The sequence below is a fragment of the Silene latifolia genome, chromosome 11 (genome assembly GCF_048544455.1).
Source record: "Silene latifolia isolate original U9 population chromosome 11, ASM4854445v1, whole genome shotgun sequence".
NCBI classification, from domain to species: Eukaryota; Viridiplantae; Streptophyta; class Magnoliopsida; order Caryophyllales; family Caryophyllaceae; genus Silene; species Silene latifolia.
In genome coordinates this window covers 37,866,042-37,887,104 of record NC_133536.1, presented here as the reverse complement: position 1 = coordinate 37,887,104, position 21,063 = coordinate 37,866,042, and the positions used below count along the sequence as shown (strand labels likewise).

Below are 21,063 nucleotides of genomic sequence, written 5' to 3'. Positions count from 1 at the left end.
TCGTGGAAGTCTGCAAAACAGACTTGTATAGCTAGCTCTACCATGGAATCTGAGTTCGTTGCTCTTGAGTTGGCAGGTCAAGAAGCAGATTGGTTAAGGAACTTACTAGCAGACGTGCCCATGTGGGGGACAGGTAGCACCAGTCTCCTACTCGTGATAGTAAAGCAAACTATCGGTGTTGCTAAGAATAATGTCTATAATGGTAAGAGACGACATATTCGAATCAGGCACGGTGTGGTAAAACAACTTCTGAAAAATGGAGTAATTGCTTTGGACTATGTGAAGTCCGAACGTAATCTTGCCGATCCCTTTACTAAAGGGTTAACAAGGAGAGTAGTCCTTGATATGTCGAGGGGAATGGGGCTTAAGTCCTTAAATCAAGTTTGAGTGTGATACTTGATGGACTCTATAGCTTATTCCTATGGCATTTGATATCCATAGCCAATTTTGGTGGTGCTTTGAGACGCACTTGATGGATTGTGTTTTTATATGAGGTTGGACTTTGTCCTTAATAGCTCTTATGAGAACTCTCGAGAAGCACTTGAGCTACCTTTGGGGGTGTGATGGTTTAGCCACCATCTATGTAAGAATATAAAAATTCTCACTAGAGCACTCACCTAAACCAGGGTAAAACGCATGGCTTTAAAAGCGTTGCACTTGAAATCGCGGAACAAAACAGTCTTTGAAAGTATGATATGTGTTGTGGGGGAATCAATGACCGAAGACCGACAAGGAATTCAAATCGAAAGATATTCTCTTGTTGAAAGTAAGTTGTTGCCTCATTTCACTAATACGTCAATTCAAGTCGAAAGACATTGAACGTTTAAGTATCCAGTCCTTCCTTACCCAGAATTTCTCTTTAGCTTTTCTTTATCATCAGTGGGGGATTGTTGGTGTGATGCCAAGTAAAGCCAAAGTCTTTTTTGGTTTTTTGGTTCATACACTCTCCCACATCGGTGGGGAGAGTTGTATGTAGTGTGTTTATATTGACTTTGGTCCAATGGTGGGTAAGAGATTGGACCAAGGAGGCTTTTGTGGTGATTGTTGGGCTTGTGGGTTTGGGTCCAAACACACACACGCGCGCCGGCCCGGCCCGGCTCGAGCTCGGGCTCGGGTTTGGGTTTGGGTAGAGCACCTGCGGTGCGGTGCCAAAGGCCCTCTTTTATCTTTTCTTTTTGGGCCTGGCTTGTGTGTGTGTTGGAGTCCAGTAACGGATCTTAGTCAATAAGATCTCCGTGATTAAGGAGATTTATTCTCCATTAATCCCTTATTGACTGTCATTAAGGAGAATTATTATCTCCTTTATTTCCTCCGTTTGACCCTTCGTTTTTACTGTAATGACTCTATTTTCGACTATAAATAGATTTTGTTCTCTCATCATTTTACACACAAATACATACATCTCTTCTATCTCTCTCTAATATCTTATATACTTACGAGTTTTTAAGGTTCGGTTACATGCATTTCCAAGGCTCTCTTACAGTGGTTGTGTACGGGTGTCGCGGTGTTAACCTTGGGAACTACGGCGTGAGACGATTACCACCACGGTCGTGCCGATATAGTTTTCAAGTCAGTGGCCTCCATACCAATGTTTGCATCTCCTTTCGATAAGTCATTTTACATCTCTCTGTTCTTTATAGTTTTAATCCGGTTTTTCATTATTACGAATTAACTTTCCAACAATTTGAAAACTATATAATTTGTCGTAACAATGGCTGCCGTCTCAAACAAAATTCATGTCGAATTGTCGAAAGTGGAACCCTTAGACGGTATGAACTACAAAAGATGGTCTCGAAAGCTGCTTATGTATTTTGAACAATTAGAAATCGACTATGTTTTATTTTCGACCCTCTGCTTTCTTTACATTTGCTAGTGTAGAAACTACCCCACCTTCGTCTCTCTTTGTTAAGTCGAATGAGGAGACTATTAAGAAACATGATAAGGATAACAAAACTGCTAAGTTCCATCTCCTTACTCATATGTCGAATACCCTCTTTGATTTATTTTCGGTCCATAAATCTGCTAAGACTATATGGGAATTGTTAGAGAAAAAATATGGGGCTGACGATGCGGGTAAGAAAAAATATGTTGTCGGGCAGTGGCTTAGGTTTCAAATGGTAGATGACAAACCAATTATGGAGCAAGTTCATGTTTATGAGAACTTGTGTGCAGATGTCACTAATGATGGAATGAAACTAGATGAAATTTTCTTGGCCAATGTTTTGCTAGAAAAATTTCCCCCTTCCTGGAATGAGTATAGGAACCATTTGAAACATAAGAAAAAAGATTTGTCCCTTCAAGAACTAGTAGGCCACATGAGGACTGAAGAAGCTAATCGTCTGAAAGATAAGCCAGTTTCAACAAGATTGGACTGACTTATCTTTCAGACGATTAGCTTCTTCAGTCCTCATGTGGCCTACTAGTTCTTGAAGGGACAAATCTTTTTTCTTATGTTTCAAATGGTTCCTATACTCATTCCAGGAAGGGGGGAATTTTTCTAGCAAAACATTGGCCAAGAAAATTTCATCTAGTTTCATTCCCTCATTAGTGACATCTGCACACAAGTTCTCATAAACATGAACTTGCTCCATAATTGGTTTGTCATCTACCATTTGAAACCCAAGCCACTGCCCGACAACATATTTTTTCTTACCCGCATCGTCAGCCCCATATTTTTTCTCTAACAATTCCCATATAGTCTTAGCAGATTTATGGACCGAAAATAAATCAAAGAGGGTATTCGACATATGAGTAAGGAGATGGAACTTAGCAGTTTTGTTATCCTTATCATGTTTCTTAATAGTCTCCTCATTCGACTTAACAAAGAAGAGACGAAGGTGGGGTAGTTTCTACACTAGCAAATGTAATAAAGAAGCAGGAGGGTCGTAAAATAAAACATAGTCGATTTCTAATTGTTCAAAATACATAAGCAGCTTCGAGACCATCTTTTGTAGTTCATACCGTCTAAGGGTTCCATTTCGACAATTCGCATTAATTTTGTTTGAGACAGCCATTGTTACGATTAAATTATATAGTTTTCAAATTGTTGGAAAGTTAATTCGTAACAATGAAAAACCGGATTTAAACTATAAAGAACAGAGATTAAAATGACTTATCGAAAGGAGATGCAGCGTTGTATGGAGGCCACCGACTTGAAAACTATATCGGCACGACCGTGGTGGTAATCGTCTCGCCGGTAGTTCCCAAGGTTAACACTGCGACACCCGTACACAACCACTCGTGTAAGAGAGCCTTGGAAATGTATGTAACCGAACCTTAAAAACTCGTGTATGTATATAAGATATTAGAGAGAGATAGAAGAGATGTATGTATTTGTGTGTATAAAATGATGAGAGAACAAATTTATTTATAGTCGAAAATAGAGTCATTATGTGCAAAAAAACGAAGGGTCAAACGGAGGAAATAAAGGAGATAATAATTCTCCTTAATGACAGTCAATAAGGGATTAATGGAGAATAAATCTCCTTAATCACGGAGATCTTATTGACTAAGATCCGTTACTGGACTCCAATACACACACGCGCGCGCGCCGGCCCGGCCCGGCTCGAGCTCGGGCTCGGGTTTGGGTTTGGGTAGAGCACCTGCGGTGCGGGCCAAAGGCCATCTCAAGGCAATCAATTATTAATACTTTCGTCACACAGTAAAATGTCCTTTAGGAATCCCATATCCTCCGCCCAATTTTGTACTCAGCGTTATGACTCGTAGGGATGGCAACGGGTAGGGCCGGGTCTGGGTCGGGTCCAGTAGAATTCGGACCCGGGCCCGTGCCATTTACCTTGGACCCGTACCCGACCCAGACCCTAAATGGTCTAAAATTGTTGGATCCATACCCTTACCCAACGGATCCGGGTCCAGGTCGGGTCTACCCGAGGGTCCGGTGTTGAACAAGAAAGAAAATACATGTGCGCTTTTACTCTTTTGATAATTGTAGCAAACGAATGTTTAATTCACAATACTGAAAACACTACTACACTATTGATTCAAATTACTTTCTCAATCACATCCTAAACAAAAGAATCACAATTCACATGTATTGATGTATAAGAAATGCAACAGCAAAACTAAGCTAACAATAAGTTGTGAATTGTGATTAATAGGAATTTGCGATTAACAGCATACCAAAGAAAAGATAAAGTCCCAAGCAAGCATGACAAGGGATCCAAAGCTCAACCAAGAGCCAAAGTACAAGAGAAAGATGATTGTCCCCAAGCAAAAAAAAAAAATCAAAAACATAAGATCCGTACATAATGAAATCGAAAACAAAAACATAAAATCCGTACGTTATAATAAAAGGACGAATTATGAATGCTCCATAATAAATAATTAGAATGAATGGTACTCAATTCAATATATTTGTTTGTTTGTTAGGCGAGTTTAGGTTAGAGGTGGGTTTAGAGTTGAAGAAGAATGAAAGAATGATGAAAAGAACGACTGTGTCTGTGTTTGTTAAGTTAAAATTGAGTTGTTTATTATTATTATTATTATTATTATTATTATTATTATTATTATTATTATATGGGTCTAAGGGTCGGGTCCGGGTCCAATAAAGTAGACCCAAGGTCGGACCCGAAATATTTGAGTAAGACCCATACCCATTCGGGTCTCAAAAATTCAGACCCAAACATGAGCCATTAGGGTCCGACGCGAAGGGTCTGGGTCGGGTCTCCGACCCACTGCCATCCCTAGTTATGAGCACCTCATTAGCTTAATCAAGGGTATGTAAAAGCACTAAACCCGGGTTATTAAAAGGCCCCCTCAATTTTTAAAACATAGAAATAGTTCAAGAGCGTAAGAAATTCCTTAGCTAGAGAACTAACCAAGATTAAATTGTTAAAAGCACTCAAACATTATATATTGCAAATAATACCTCCACACGACCAAAGGTTCTGACGACAGTGTCAACACCTCTCGTTGCACGGTCACTATGCGAATGTGTGGGTCACAGTGAAAATCAAGAGAAAATGTCTTCTGCTTCTAAATCTAATAATCCAAACACAGAATATGAACACGATGAATACTTTAAAATTTATTATACCAACCTTAAAGTTAATAACAATAAAAGAAAAGATATCATCGACTTTCTCATCTCTATATCTAATAGATAAACTCAAAGAACATTAAAAAAACACAAAGACTATTAGAGATACCTGCACTTAGATTCGTAATCAGAGTACTCTCTAGGGCGGACTGACAGAGACCAATTAGTATTAACCCTAACTTTCTACAACACAGATTTTAAAATCAAAAGCAAGAATGAAAACATTGCTAGAGAAAGGAGAACATTGTTAGAGAAATCATTAATCAAATATCTCTTTCATTCTAACATTATAAGATTTGACTCAATTGAGTGTACTATATTACTGTATTAAGGTGTAGAATAATATAACGTTTAACCCGTACGAAAATGCTTCTAGTAAACTAAAATAGAAGATTATCATCATATATAATCAACTATAATACCTCATTTCTGAAATCTACTCCTTCCAACTTAATTCGATTAATATGGTTCTAGTAGACTAAAATAGGTAGTAAATCACTAAATCTTGTGAGAACTACTCCTTCCCACTTTATCCGATTATCACTCAAAAGCAACTAAACGCTCTTAAATTGTGTATATCACTTGTTCCGGAATAATAGGAATGTCCATGAGACCATTTATATACCGTCTCTTAAATAATTTACGCATAACTATTGTATTTGCATGATACCATTTCATTGGCGAATATGTACTTTTTGGAGTAATTGTTCACTCTTTGATCATGGATTTGGGTTGGCCATTCTTATTATTAGGGCTTGTATAATGAACTTCTAACACATTCCGTTAGCAAGACAAACCAAATTATGGATACATATATATACTACCTATGAATCTTTAATTATTTCAAGTAGAGAATATCAGGAACACGATAAAATAAATCTTGAACATTAAAAATAAGAGCATATAACAAGCATACCCCAAGGTTAAAGAAAGACTCTTATTTCCTCCGGGTGCTTCCACCATGGCCGCATCAAGCCTGTGCTTCACTGCTAATGTCGGCTTTGAAGTCCAGCTTGAACTCAAGCAAGTTACTGAGCATTCCACTTGAGTGATATAGAGTCTCTGCAATAACAACATAAATAAGTACACATAACCAAATCCAAATTCACATGACAACACAACTAAAATGAACATGTGGGAGGTTGTCAGATTCGAGCGACTCTATTGTTATCGATTTTTAAACATCAACATCGATAAATACTCCCTTCGTTTCTTCAATTCCTTTACAAATAAGTAATATAAATTATATTAATTGTTTACAAGTACCTCGAATGTACAAAAATAAACTGTCTTAAAAAACTGTCTTAATAATAAATAAAAACAGAAAAATACAAAACAATTTACCGCTGTCATCAATGAGGCGAAGATTAATGAAATAATCAAACTCATCTCTTATCATCGCTGGTGGAGCAGTCGTGAACACCTCCAAAACTGATGAAAAATCAAAGTGCAACAACAACATCATCAAAGTGCAACAACAATGTAACAATATTCAAAATACCAAGCTTTATAAGACCAGGATAAAATAAGGCAATCAAAATGGAAGATCAAACAACAAACCCATTCATTTTAGTTGCTAGGGTGAAGGCGACAGAATCAGGTTGAAAGAGCAATCGGTTTTCCACGTCAAACAATGGCGGTTGGTGGCCGTATTGGCGATGAAAGTGGACACAGATGGCAAACATTGGAGCAGCGAGCTATACCGGGGAGAGCAGATGGTTGGAGGAAGTGGTGAACTGTGGGCTCGAAATCGGTACCAATGCAAAAGAAAAAACTACTAGTAGGCAGATGAGGGTGGCGTTGGATCTGATGCGCGACTGAGGTGGGCACGGAGTACGCTAGTGGCGAAGAGGTACGAATGTTTGATGATGGTGAAAGGTAGTAAAGAGGACACAGTGGAGTTAAAGGTGTCGTGTGAAAAGTTATGAGAAAAAGTAAACAAAGGAGAAGAAGGTGTGGCTGAGAAAAGGAAAAAGACTAAAAGTGAAATAGTGATTAGGGAGGGATGAAAGACCAAGGAAAGTAGGTGAGCAAATGAAGGCCCAAAGTGCGAGGGATCCGTAAACCAAGGCCCGGATGACAAAAACGCCAAACCTACAGCATAAGGGTTGTTTTACCCTGTTCATATGATTAGTGCATCCCCTTAGGGAGTTTTAGTGTAAGGTGAGTAGATAAAATCAATTAAATAATAAACCCACTAAAATCGAGTATTATTAAATTAGCGATTTTTAGTTACCCATTAACATAAAATCACGGGTGGTAAAATAGTGTGAATATCGTATATTTAAATTTCTTTTCTTATTATCTATATTTGAATAACTTTTATTTAGATTTTGAATATTTGTTTTTAACAAGCATTCTCTACATTTGGCTTAACATGAACATATGTTGATTCATACCTATGGAGATCTTCGCCACGAGTGTGTTAATTTGTGTCTAAAAAAAAATATTTGTCACGGGACAATTCGTGGCTAAATATAATTTTGCCACGGGTGTGACATAATTCGTAGTAAGAATGATTATTAGGCACGAATGTAACATAATCTGTGGCGCAAGTGAATTTCGGTTATTGAAAAAGTTGTCCCGTGACATAAACTTTTTTCTAAGTTAGTGAATGAAAATTTCTCCTTTCTAAGCAAAATTACGTCACAAATTATGAATTTTCGTGCCATAGTTGGTGTAAGTGTCAGTTTGTTGTATTGAATTATCTTTTGCGTGCCTTTAAGAATTTGCGTGAAAAAGACCAAAATATCAAAGACTATTTGCGTAAATTGAGTAATGTCCACATAAGTGATGAAAAAGATTTTTCTGGGGTGGGGGAGAAAGCTCAATAGGGCGACTCTCTATTCTATTCTTTTTTTTTTATATCCATACTTATGTTGCTTTATTAGTTTAAACTAGTTTAAATGCCCGTGATAAATCACTGGACTGTCATGTTGGTGGTAATTCTCTTTTGACAATTTCTTTATTTTCTTAGCTCATTGTAGATCTCACTAATCATAACCATATACTAAACATGATTGGAGGAGATTAAAATGGAGAATTAAATTTTTTGAGAGAGGCGGATTAATTGGAAAAAGAAAACAATACATTTCAGCTTTATAGAGAGTAATTATTGACAAAGAAATACTCTTAATTCTTGTGCATAATGTTTAAACGTCTTTTAAACAAAAATAGAGGGAGTATTGTTCAAATATTAAATACGATTAAAAACATACCTATTTTTTTAACCTTGTAAAGATAACATTCTCATCCTTGGCAAATACATAGTTTTCAGGACGATTATAGGCTCCAATAGTGTCGAAAGAAATATAAATGAGGTTTTAATTCAGCTCCATACTAATTTCCGGAGTAAAATACTTGGATACATGGCTTTTGATTGTCATGTCTTGCCGTTATAAAAGTCGTATTTATCAAAGAGTTGATTGAGTAACATGCCCCGTAATGATTTTTATCGCATTTAATAGCAAGTAATAAGGAGCCAACAATGTCTTGGGTTTTATAAATGCTGGAGGGAAGAATATTTGGAAACGATTTATTATTGTTAAGAATATTTATTAACAATTGATGAAGTCCAACTGAATCATGATCTTGGGATTGAATTGAGATGTAAATTCGTTGGTCATTGTAAAACTCCATAAACCGTAAATCATCCTCGTCGAACACAGTTAGGGTAATAGGAAAATAAAAATTGTTATCTATATATTGATTAGAGGAAGATAATAGAAAGATGTCGAGGTTGAAGATGATGTCGAGGTTGAAGATGAAGGGGTGGAGATCAGATGTGGAATTTCTATCTCTATTTTGTTGATTTCTGATTTTGATGTAAGAAAAATAGGGTTTCTTAGTTGTTTGGTTATTTTTGTTCCGTTTTACGGAGGGTTTTGGGCTTAGGTCGTGTATGGTAGATGAGCTATTTTAACAATCTGTCTTACCTATATGGTTCCCATATGAGTCTCTACGACGGCCAGTACAATGTTGGGGACGAGGGAATTTAAATCAAGAGTCTGTTATTATTCCTTATAGGTTCATCTTACTCAGTAGGTTAAAACTTTTTTAGTATTTAAAACTGTAATATACGTTTTTTTAACTTATTATAGGTGATATGAAAGCATGATGGACTGAACAACTCTAGTCTAGACTTTGAAAAAAGGACAAATGGGCCAAAGTTCGGGTTTACAGAGTTTGGTCGGGTCGGACGAGATCATTTCAGATTTGGATCATATCTATTTCAACTATTACCAACTTATTTATCAATAATAATCAGCAAGCAACAATAAATATTCCGGTCGGAATATATTGGGTTAGGTCTGGGTTCGGGACATTAGTTCAGGTATCGGGTCAGATACGGATCGGGTGATTCAGGCCGAATCAATTTTGCCGAGTCTACTATAATCCAAGTATGACTTCTTTCTCTCACTCACGCTTATGTTGATTTCGTGTAAGCATTGACAACAATAAGTTACAAATGAGCGTCGAAACGATAAATAGTTTGGTAAATAACATTAAAAACAAAAAAAAAAATCAAGTCTAATATGTTGACCATATTAACCGAGTTGAGTCAAATCCACCGACATAACTCTCATTTTTGTTGTTGTCACTGACGAGTAATTGCTAATTTTACAACGATCATTTGCCACTTTTAATTTGGTTATCTTTTTTATCTATAAAATATAGGGTTATTTTATAGGAATAACCCAACCTATACCTCACCTTCTCATATTAATCCAAACCACAGTTTAATTCAAAATAATCCCAACTTTACATACCCTTTGCTCAAAATAGAATCGGCTAATTTTAACCTGTTATATCATGTTAAAAATGACCTCCTAATGACGTGGCATGAAAATAATTTTAATAAACAAAAGTAAAAATAAAAAATCCTTCCAACTCCAATTCACCCAACAATCTGACAATCTAACAATTCACTTATTCACTTCTCCACACTACCACCACCTAACCACACACAATTTTCCATAACATCACCTTATCCACCTTCACACCACCGATGATCCGCCAAAACAGCACCCTTACACCACCACCATTCTTATACATACCAAAACAGCAGCCTCTTTTGGAAGATATTAATTTGAGAATTATCCAGATGCGAAAAGTCGAAAACCCAATAATTAAAACTAATCACTCTCTTATTTATCAAATTGATAATCAGAAAGGTGGGATTTAAAGGGTGTAATAAGGAAGATGATTTGAAAAGGTTGCATATTAATGGTGAGGTTTAATTGGGGAATGCGATGAATTTGCCGCCGGAAATTGGTGGTGGTGTGAAAGTGATGGCAGTTGTTATGGTTGACATAGTAGGTAAAGTTTGGGTGGCAGTGGTGGGGGAGGGGGGATGCGATGGTGGTGCATTCGGAAGGAGATATGTCTGGACTGGTAATTAGAGTGGATGCATATTGGAGGAGGGCGGTGGAGATGGTGGTGAGGAGGGTTATGAGGGGGAGGTGTGGTTGGCGGTGATTTTTGTGTTTGGTGAATGATAGTGAGTTGATGACGATAAGAGTTTAGAAGTTGAAGAAATACAAGAAGTCATTATTATTTGGGTTATATTGTTTTAATGATTTTTTTTTATTGAAGGGGTTGACCTGATTCACAAGTAATTGGTTACTTGGTGTGTTTTGGGTAGAGACACGCATTCGTTGGGATTATTCCGAGTTAAATTGTAGTTTAGATTAATATGAGAAGGTGGGGTATAGTTTGGATTATTCTTATGAAATAACCCTAAAATATAATTAAAAGGGTGCCTAAAATAATGTGACATGACAAATTTTTATGTGAAGTGACATTTTTAAATGTGACGTGGCATATTTTTAATGTTAGCAAATTAATGTGACATGGATTATAAATTTATTATTACATGGCATTAATTTAATTCATTTATTTATAAATTAAGTTAATTCACATATCTATAATATTAAAGGATATTATCATTATTCTTAAATTAATTTTGTGTATTAAATATATTATTTTCCAAAATTTGTGTACCCTTACAAATTTACATTAAAATTTCAAAATTTATAATTAATGTTGACATTTTAATTGAAATTTTTGTAATAAAACATGTTAATAAATTTAATTATTCATAATTAAAATTGACATTTTAATTGAAATTTTTGTAATAAAACATGTTAATAAATTAATTTAAGCTCTTCATATTAATAAACATCCACAATTTCTATTAACAATTTTTCCTATTTAATTCATTTTTTTAATTAAACATGACAATAAATTGATTAAAATTCTTCATAATACTTAACATCCATCAAATTAATTAAACTTTTTTCCTATTTAATTAATTTTTGTAATATAATATGTTAATAAATTGATTAAAACTCTTTATATTACTTAACACCCATAGTTTTTGTTAATATTTTTTCCTATTTAATTCACCTCTTGAGTCTCTCGGCAATCAATGATCTACTTTAATAATACCACAAAATAAATTAAAAATAAAATTAAAATATGGGATTCTATGGTTGTGTAATGTTTATAAAACCTATAATACCTATAAATGGGTGTTTGTTTCAACTCATAAAGGTATGAGGTATGAGTTTGGAATGAGTCAAACCCATACTAGGTGTTTGTTTGGCAAAAATGAAGGTTTTATACCCATACCTCAAACCCATGAGGTATGGGTTTCTCATACCCAAGGGGGGAGGTGGGTATGAGATTGATACCCATGGGTATCAAATAATAAAACCAAAAATCATAAAAAAAAAAACATTTTTTTTACAGCCGTAAAGAAAGGTATCCTACACACTACAAACCCGACTCTCAGAGTCGGATTTAATTATTACATTATTTGAATACGAAATTAAACTACAAAAGGGATTAACAACCAAACAAGGTTTCTTAACGGGATGATCATGGGCAGCAACTTGCGCAAACATTTCCTTTCTCTTCTTTTTCAACTAAGCTTCGGAGGAGTACATGTGACAAGACACACTTACGCCACGAGGACGTAGAAGTTTATGAAAGAGAGATATACTTTTTGTGAAAGTAGATAAATTGTGTCTTGAAGATTCATCCCCTTGATTTTGATTCTTCTTGGAAGTAGCCATTTTCCATTTCTCGCGCGAATGATGAGCATAGAGGTACCTGGACTGATGAAGGTGAAAGACGATCGAATCGCTGAAGACCCTTTAAAGATGCAGACGAGAAAGAGTAAATGGGTTGGGGATAACAAAAGAACATCAACCACCGTATGGATTACTCGAGAAGCCAAAACCGAACACCGTCAATCAATGGCAAAAAAGTTGAAACTATTTTAAGAACTTGATCGAAATCGAGTAATACCACAGCCCAGGTAATAGATGGTCAAACAAAACAGAGGAAAAAGAGCAAAATAAAGAGACAGAGTGAAAAAGAATACCTCGCCGGCGACCAGAAAAGTGCGAAACGGAGTTGTCGCCGGCGAAAAGGCGATTTTGGATGGTTTTTGGAATTTTGGTGTTTTTTTATAATAGCTAGTTAGTTAAATTTACAACCTCTTGTAAATGTCCATGAAAAAAAAACTTATATGGAATATTTTAAATGATTTTTTTTTTTCACATTTATTTGATCAAATCTTCATTTTCTTGATTTTTCAATACCGAAAATAATTATTTTTAATGTTGTAATCTAGATTTTTTTAACTTTGATGAAATTCAACCTCATTTCACCCAAAATTAAAACAAACACAGGGTATGAGGATTCAAGTTCCAAACCCCATACTACCCAGTTATGATTCCTGATTCCAAACTCATCCCCACGCGCGAACCAAACGCACCCTAAATGTTTCTCTTCACATTATTTATTAAAAATCTATTGCCCATTTTCCAATGATTTTCTAAGTTGTAGATTATGTTTTATGGTTTAACTTATTTATTTGATTATTGTGAGTATATTGAGTATTATTATTGTTGTTGTTGTTGTTGTTGTTGTTGTTGTTGTTGTTGTTGTTGTTGTTGTTGTTGTTGTTGTTGTTGTTGTTGTTGTTGTTGTTGGTTTTATGAATCGTTTACTTTATATTTGAATTCATATTTTTCATTTGGTTTAATTTAAATGATTTATATGTGACACTATTTGTATTCGTTTATCAAGTTTTTGTCATGCTGATGTTTTATCTTGTGGGCAATGTATTTTTGTATATAAACTTTAAAGTATCATGAAACGTATGTTAATGCAGATAAGACAAAGCATCACATGGGTAATCTGAAGAGGGAATTGAACAAATACAAAAGGCACGAAACTGAGGTAAAATTAAAGGTAAAAAATTGCAAGGTAGAAATTAATAAGCTACAGATATATTGTTTTATTAAAAGATATACCCAGATAAAAGAGCACATATTTTAAGTCAAGGGGTTGGAAAGTTTCGGGTGCAAATTTTGGATAACTATTTGGTTCATATATATATATATATATATATATATATATATATATATATATATATATTTGTTTTCGTAATTGACATAAAAAAATATTTGTCTTCGTAATTCAAACTATTTTTTTTAAATACGTAATTGTCTTGTAATATATATATATATATATATATATATATATATATATATATATATATATATATATATATATAATTAGGTTCATCTAAGTCCACTTACCTTAGATGAGTCCCTAAGTCCTATTTCCCACCCTTGGATCATAATAAATCAATAATTTGAGATCAAAAACAAAATAATTACCCAACTCAATTTTCTATGCACAGCAGTAATGATGAAAAACAAAATAACCCCTTCCCCATAAACAAATCTCACACTTTCATGTTATTATTTTAGTGGACTGTGAAGGAACAAGCTTGGTTGGATCAATCTCTGGAGTTTTGTTGTTGTTGTTGTTTTTACGAAAACCGTTATTAATTTTACGAAAATCGTTATTATTTTAGTGGACTTTCATGTTCCTTCACAGTCCAAACAAAATTAATTTTACGAAAACCGTTATTAATTTTTACTCTTCTTCTTTCTTTCTTTCTCTTTCTTTCTTTCTTACTTTCTTAACGTTTCAACTTCTTCATCCTCTGCAATTTAAAAAACCGTCTGATTAATTTGAAAAAATTCCTTCGTTTAATCCTGTGAACTCCCAATCAACTCGCTTCGCAAATTCATTATCATCCTATTCAGGTATACTTAATCATTCTTCAATTTCTTCTATTTTTAATTGCATTAACTCTATATTAATCCTCATCCTTGTATTATTATTTTATCGTCTTTGTTTTGTTGTTGTTGTTGTTGTTGTTGTTGTTGTTGTTGTTGTTGTTGTTATCGTTGTTGTTTTTTTTCTGTTTTTGTCTTCATCTTCAAAACTCGTCTTTTGCATGCCCAAAACACGAGTGTATTTATCTTCATAACTCGATTTTTGCATGCCAAAAACTCGAAAGATTTCATTATTGTATTGAAATAGGTTTATTATTGTGAATTTATTAATCAAGTATTGAAATAGGTTTATTATTGTTTGGGTTTATTATTGTTTGGGTGTTAGTTAAAACTTGAAAATGAATCGTCAAAGTTTCAAGGGTTTGAATTAGAATTTAAATATTATCTGCTTAGTTGAAGTTTGAATGTGAGTTGAAATTTCAAAGTTAAAGGATTAAAGTTTCAAAATTGAGGCTTAAAGTTTCAAAGTTTCATAATTGAATATACCATCTGCTTAGTTGAAGTTTCAACTTGAGTGTGTTGAAATTTCAAATTTCAGGCTTAAAGTTTTAGAATTTTTTAAAATAAATCAGCATCAATTACTTAACTTCAATACACCAATTTGTAAAGAAATTTAACTTTAACCCATTTTTTATAATTTCTATTCAGATGGATGGTGAAGGTGATTGTGAGGTCGTAGAAGCCGCTGTTAAACCTACCCCCTCCACAATCGTAAAATGTCGAGGTAAGAGGCTTGTGAGATTGATATCTAAGCTTACTAATGCACAAAGAGAAGCGGTAAAGAGAGTCGGGTTTGGTGGGTTGCTCGAGTTACGTCTTGACAAGTACCCTCTTGATCATGTGCACCTGTTTGTAGAAGCTTTTAATGACGGCTCACATGTTTTTAGGGCTTCTGAATCTAAAGAGTTTGTCGTGTCGAAGCATGATGTACACGACTGCTTCCTATTACCATTAGGTCCTAGGGAACTTGATTTAGTAGTGACTGGTCGTAAGAAGGAGTCGTCTGAGCTTTTAAATAAGCAATTGAAGGAACAATGGAGGAAAAAATATAATGTGACAAGTGCATCTCAATACATCCCTTTAGGTAAACTATATGATGATATGAGGGCATACAAGGACGGGGGGGACGACTTTATTAGACTGTTTGTATTGTTCAGTATGTCGGAATTCCTAGCCCCTACCTCAAACGGTGTCGACTGGAAGCTTCTCTCAGCTGTTGAAGATGTTAGTCTTATTAATCAATATGACTGGTGTTCATATGTGCTAGATGGCATTGTCACTGCCTGTCTCGAGTCCAGGAATAATAAGACCTGCTTACGTGGTTGTCTTCCTTTTCTTATGATTACCTATTTCCAGAGGTTTGTCTTCCGCGGCAAAAGTTCACCTCATGAGCTCCCACTGATAAAATATTGGGATCAAAGTAGTATTAATTCTAGATTAGATGGTGAGCTGGTTGGTGGGTCTTTGGGTGGTGACATTTTCACCGATTGTCTATCCTTTTGCCTTGACCCTACCTATAATAATAATCTCATCTCAAGTAATGCCACCCGTCCGTTGTTGTTGGCTTCCACACCTCATCCTGATAACGAGAAGAAGTTCATTCAGATCGAACTACCTTCAGGTGTTGAGGATGACCAGGAGTTGCATGCTAGAGCCGTGGATGTAAGTCAAGCTTGTCAATCTTTCATTCTGTTTAATTAGAAACGAGTAAATCTGATGAGCATTCATTAAAACTATGTGCATTCATTTATGCCAGGTGGTTTAAAGTTTCAGATAACTTTGGGCATTCATTAGAAACTTTAGCCGTCAACTTTGAAATGTTATAACCATAATATGAAACTTCAACAATTTTCATTGATTTTAACACCCAAGCTTCCTCTTTGAAGTTTAAATGTGTACTTGAAATTTTAACAACATTATCTCGAAGGTTTAGTTGTGTACTTTGAAATTTTAACAAAGCATTATCCGAAACTTTAAACCACTTGGCATAAATTATTGTATAATTTGAAACCTGAACTTTGCAATTCTAATAATACATTTGGATTGTATTGTTGCATTGCGGGGGTGTACATGAGCTTTACCTACAGATGCAGCGTAACTCAATCGTCTTCCATGCATGGTACTCGGATGCGATTTGAAGATTAAGCGTCTAACAACTCAGAGATTGATCCAACCAAGCTTGTTCCTTCACAGTCCACACAAGCCTTCTTTCAATCTGATGAGCTTCAATTTCATGTTGATGAGGTAGCTGATATATCCGTTCGAATGAAAGATGTATTTGACAACGCACTTTTTGTGTTTAAGCAAGATCCTGTGGCCAATCCAAATCGACAAGATGAGGCTTCTAAATCAATGGAGCAGATTAGTGGCGTTTTATGTGACCCTGTTGTTGTACTTTCTCACGACAAAAATGATGAAGTGTTTGTTACTGCTGAAAAAGAATTATCGCCCCTTCATATGGTCACCAATGACTATTATACTACTTCGGGAGATAAAGACATACACCATTCTGCAAGGCTAGAGGAAGGGGTTGATATGATGGAAGGTGAAGCTGATGGTGAGTTCCTTGAAAACTCATCAGACCAACACTTGAACAACATAGAAATTTCTACACCCATTCAAAACAAGGATAATGCTATCGATTTGATGGACGTACAAGCTGTTGGGGATGTCCAAGGAATTCAACAAAAAGTACCGGATTTGTCTATTACACAACTGATTGGTTCTGCGCCGATTTATACTACTGCTGAAGTAAATGCCATTCTCCAGGAGGTGCGTGAAGAAGAGATTCAAATTGAGTCGCTTTCTTCGGGGGATGTGGTTGCGGCTGTTGTTGCAGTAGACGTACCTGAACAGCGTTCAAATGATATGGTGCAAGGTTTAGATGAGGTAAATAAAGAGGCTCCTGCAATATATGTCCCTCAAACTGATGGTGTTCACCATCCATTCCTATTTCATTCAAAAACCAAACTTTCTTGCATGTCTATTGTCCCTGAGAACCTCGGTTGCTCTTTTGATTGTGGTGGACCCGATCCGAGCCAGGTTTTTGTGTCTGATGTTTTACGCCGCAACAACAGACTATTCACATCCGTTTTTAACAGGAGGAAGGATGTAATGGATTACATCTTCAACAAATCGGAGAACTATAGTAAACTGTAAGTCACCTATAAGAACTTTATATTAGTTGATATTGTTTTACCTATAAGAATTGTATACCCTTTCTTTTGTTGTGTATTGACTTCCTAGTTGCACATTCTTTGTAGGGAAACAATCGTATCCTACACAAGACTGTACTTCATTCCGAGGGAGGACATTTGGTCGTTAGAACCCGGTCTTGAGATCACGAACAATGTTATCGACTGCTGGTCTCTGTTACTCAACAAGATCATGACTGATAAAACTGCCCCAGTCCAAACTTCCCGCTGTTTCTTTGGCCTTAGCCACCTTTGTATGTGCGCATTTTTCACGATTACTTACTTTTCACAACAAAGTGTGAAATTTTTATGAGTTCCCTATCTTATGACAGAGTCTTGTACTGCAAATTTGGGAAGCCAAACAAAAGGGGGAAGTGCTAGACCTAACTAAAGATATATTCACAACATGGGACATTTGGGTCAGTGATTGTGTATCTCAATTTCAGCTGGATTCTGATTTGGTATGTGTAACCTTTTTAAACCCATTATTATCTCCATTTTTAATTTTAATATTTTTAATTATAAGTTTTATTAATAGGTTTATGTTGGATTTCCTCAGGTCTTCATTCCTGGGTTATCAGGTGGTTCGCCTCACTATAGTTGTGTATGTATAAACTTCCCCGCAAAGCAGGTTGAATACCTTGACAACCGTTCATACAGGGAAGATTTCGATACTCTATCTATCTCAAATATTGCATTTATAACTGTAAGTCATTCCACCCAAGCTTTGTACCTTTACTTCTACTCCTACAACAGTATTAAAACTTCAAGTCATTCATCAACTTTTGAAAATTTAGCAAAAAGTCGATATTAAAACTTTAAACGTCCAACTCCAAATTTTAACACACATTGTCTGAAACTTTATACCAGTACTTGCTAAATTTAATCAAAATTTAGTTTAGAAACTTTAACAGCGAACTATGAAATTTTATACCCCAAAAAATGAAACTTCAAGAGTCTACATGGATTTTAACATAATCTTACTAGTGAAACTCTAACTGTGGCATTTGAAATTTTAACTACAATTTCTGAAACTTTTAACCGTTGACATACATTCTATTCTACAAAAAATAAAAACCTGAACTTTGCACTTTTAACTCACATTTACTGAAACTTCAAACGTCATCTTCAAAACTTTAACTGACATTTACCGATATCTCCTATTTCAAATTTCAACATACATTCTCTGAAACTTTAAACCACTAGTTTGAAACTTCACTCACAAAACTTAAGTCAAAAACTTTAACCGCCAACTTTGAAATGTTATATTCAACATTATGAAACTTTAACAATTACCAATGATTTTAACACCCAATCTTGAAACTGAAACTTTAAACGTCAACTATGAAACTTTAAGTATGATATTTGAAAATTTAACTTGTTCACATAAATTCTGATCTACAGAAACTAAACCTGACCCCCAAAATTTGAAACTTAACTATAATTTCTGAAACTTTAAACTAGTTCACAGAAATTCTAATATACAAACCTAAAACCCGAGTTCTTTGAATTTTAACTCAAGTTCAATGAAACTTTAACTGATATTCATGAAAGTTTACATGGATTTTAACATAATCTTACTAGTAAAACTCTAACTGTGGCATTTGAAATTTTAACTACAATTTCTGAAACTTTTAACCAGTTGACATACATTCTATTCTACAAAAAATAAAAACCTGAACTTTGCACTTTTAACTCACATTTACTGAAACTTCAAACGTCATCTTCAAAACTTTAACTGACATTTACTGATACTTCCTATTTCAAATTTCAACATACATTCTCTGAAACTTTAAACCACTAGTTTGAAACTTCACTCACAAAACTTAAGTCAAAAACTTTAACCGCCAACTTTGAAATGTTATATTCAACAATATGAAACTTTAACAATTACCAATGATTTTAACACCCAATCTTGAAACTGAAACTTTAAACGTCAACTATGAAACTTTAAGTATGATATTTGAAACTTTAACTTGTTCACATAAATTCTGATCTACAGAAACTAAACCTGACCCTCAAAATTTGAAACTTAACTATAATTTCTAAAACTTTAAACTAGTTCACAGAAATTCTAATATACAAACCTAAAACCCGAGTTCTTTGAATTTTAACTCAAGTTCAATGAAACTTTAACTGATATTCATGAAAGTTTAATTGGTCTTTTTTTTAACTTTAAGCTGTTGAGGAATTTCATATATCTGCCTTCTACATATAATGCTCACATGTTTGCTTATTATCTATATTCATTTCCATTTTCAAATACATACAGGCAATCGAAATGGGCAAGTATTTGGTTTCCAAAGGGTTAGACAAAGGCAAGTCAGTATCCGAGTTTAACCTTGTTAACATTAACTTTGCATGGCAAGGTCTAGGATACTCAGCCAATGACTGTGGTACCTATATGATGATTCACATGCTCGTTTATAATGGCAAACCCTTTGACTGTGGGCTAGGCACCATGGACGCAATGAACTTGTACAGGGCTGAAATTGCTGCGACGCTTGTACTTAGTGACATTAACAAGTCCAGGGAAGAGGTTCTTTCTGCGGCTAAATCATTCAAAGAAGGTAAACTTATTGTCTGTGCAGCACCAACAACATCCACAAAATCAGCTTCTAAATCTGCTAGCCCTAAAAGAAGTAGCCAACCACGAGTTGAAGGATCCAAGCGTCCCCGTTTAAGTGTAACTGATCCAACCACCCCTCAACCAACAACTCCAATAGCTCATTCTCAAGAATCGAGTTATCACCGTTAAAAGTCGTCCTAGGGGGAGCGGTGATGGTCTTGGTTGCTCTCTTGACTGCGGTGTTGCTGATTTGACAACCCTTGTCATATCTAAGACTCTTAGGGGCAACCAATTGCTAGTGAAGGATATGACCACAATAAGGAAGCACGTAGCAGATTACTGCTTCCTTGACGACCACGATTTGGACCCGAGGTAAGTTGGTTGTCTAACCTGTATTGGTTCATATAGCCAATTGAAGTATATTTGTAATGTGAGTAAGCACTTACCATATAAGTTGAATTGGTTTTTTATTTTTATTTCAAGTTGAAACTTCAACCGAACGGATGAAAATAAAAAACCAAAATCACATTTTGAAACTTTGACGAGACATTCTGAAATTCTAACTCACAACTATTGAAATTTTAATCTAAACTATTCACATTTCAAGTGACTACTCCACATTCACTAAAGTTCAAACTTCAACCAAGCAGTTAATATTAATATCCCAAAGTTAACTTTTACGACGCATTTATTTCACGCTGCAGGGAACAATTGGCAGATTACGGAGTCAATGCCGTACTTTGTAGGGATGGGATTATGTCATTGCTACCTGATAGCAAAATGTCCTCAACTGTTATTGAATGTTGGTCCAAGTTGTTAAATCAAATAGAGTCAGATGCAAACGAAGTACAAAGAATGGCTTTCCTAGGCATACGCCACACGGTACGCATCTACTTTTAAATACAGATGACATTTAGTTGATGAACTTTATATAATTCAAATGGACATATTCGGTACCCAGTCATAAGAACAAATATTTCGCAGGACGTGGTGATGCGATGGTTGGAAAACCAAGAAGCCGGTGTACAGGAGACGCAGACTAGTGCGTATTACGATACGTTGTTCCATATTTGGGAC

General features: G+C 35.2%; 1 protein-coding gene across 1 annotated transcript; it reads left to right on the top strand.

The window, feature by feature from the left end:
- Positions 1–1,711: 1,711 nt before the first annotated feature.
- LOC141613255 (uncharacterized) lies at positions 1,712–2,375 on the top strand. The gene is made up of 2 exons (XM_074431994.1): positions 1,712–1,769; positions 1,879–2,375. Exons 1-2 carry the CDS (start codon positions 1,712–1,714, stop codon positions 2,373–2,375), a joined length of 555 nt encoding a protein of 184 aa, XP_074288095.1.
- The last annotated feature ends 18,688 nt before the right edge of the window (positions 2,376–21,063 follow it).

What these genes read in the sequence shown, in the direction of transcription:
- LOC141613255 (XM_074431994.1), top strand. Translation starts at nt 1,712, where the DNA reads ATGGCTGCCGTCTCAAACAAAATTCATGTCGAATTGTCGAAAGTGGAA. An exon ending in GAAAGTGGAACCCTTAGACG is followed by an intron (nt 1,770 to 1,878) that starts GTATGAACTACA and finishes TTGCTAGTGTAG; the next exon opens with AAACTACCCCACCTTCGTCT.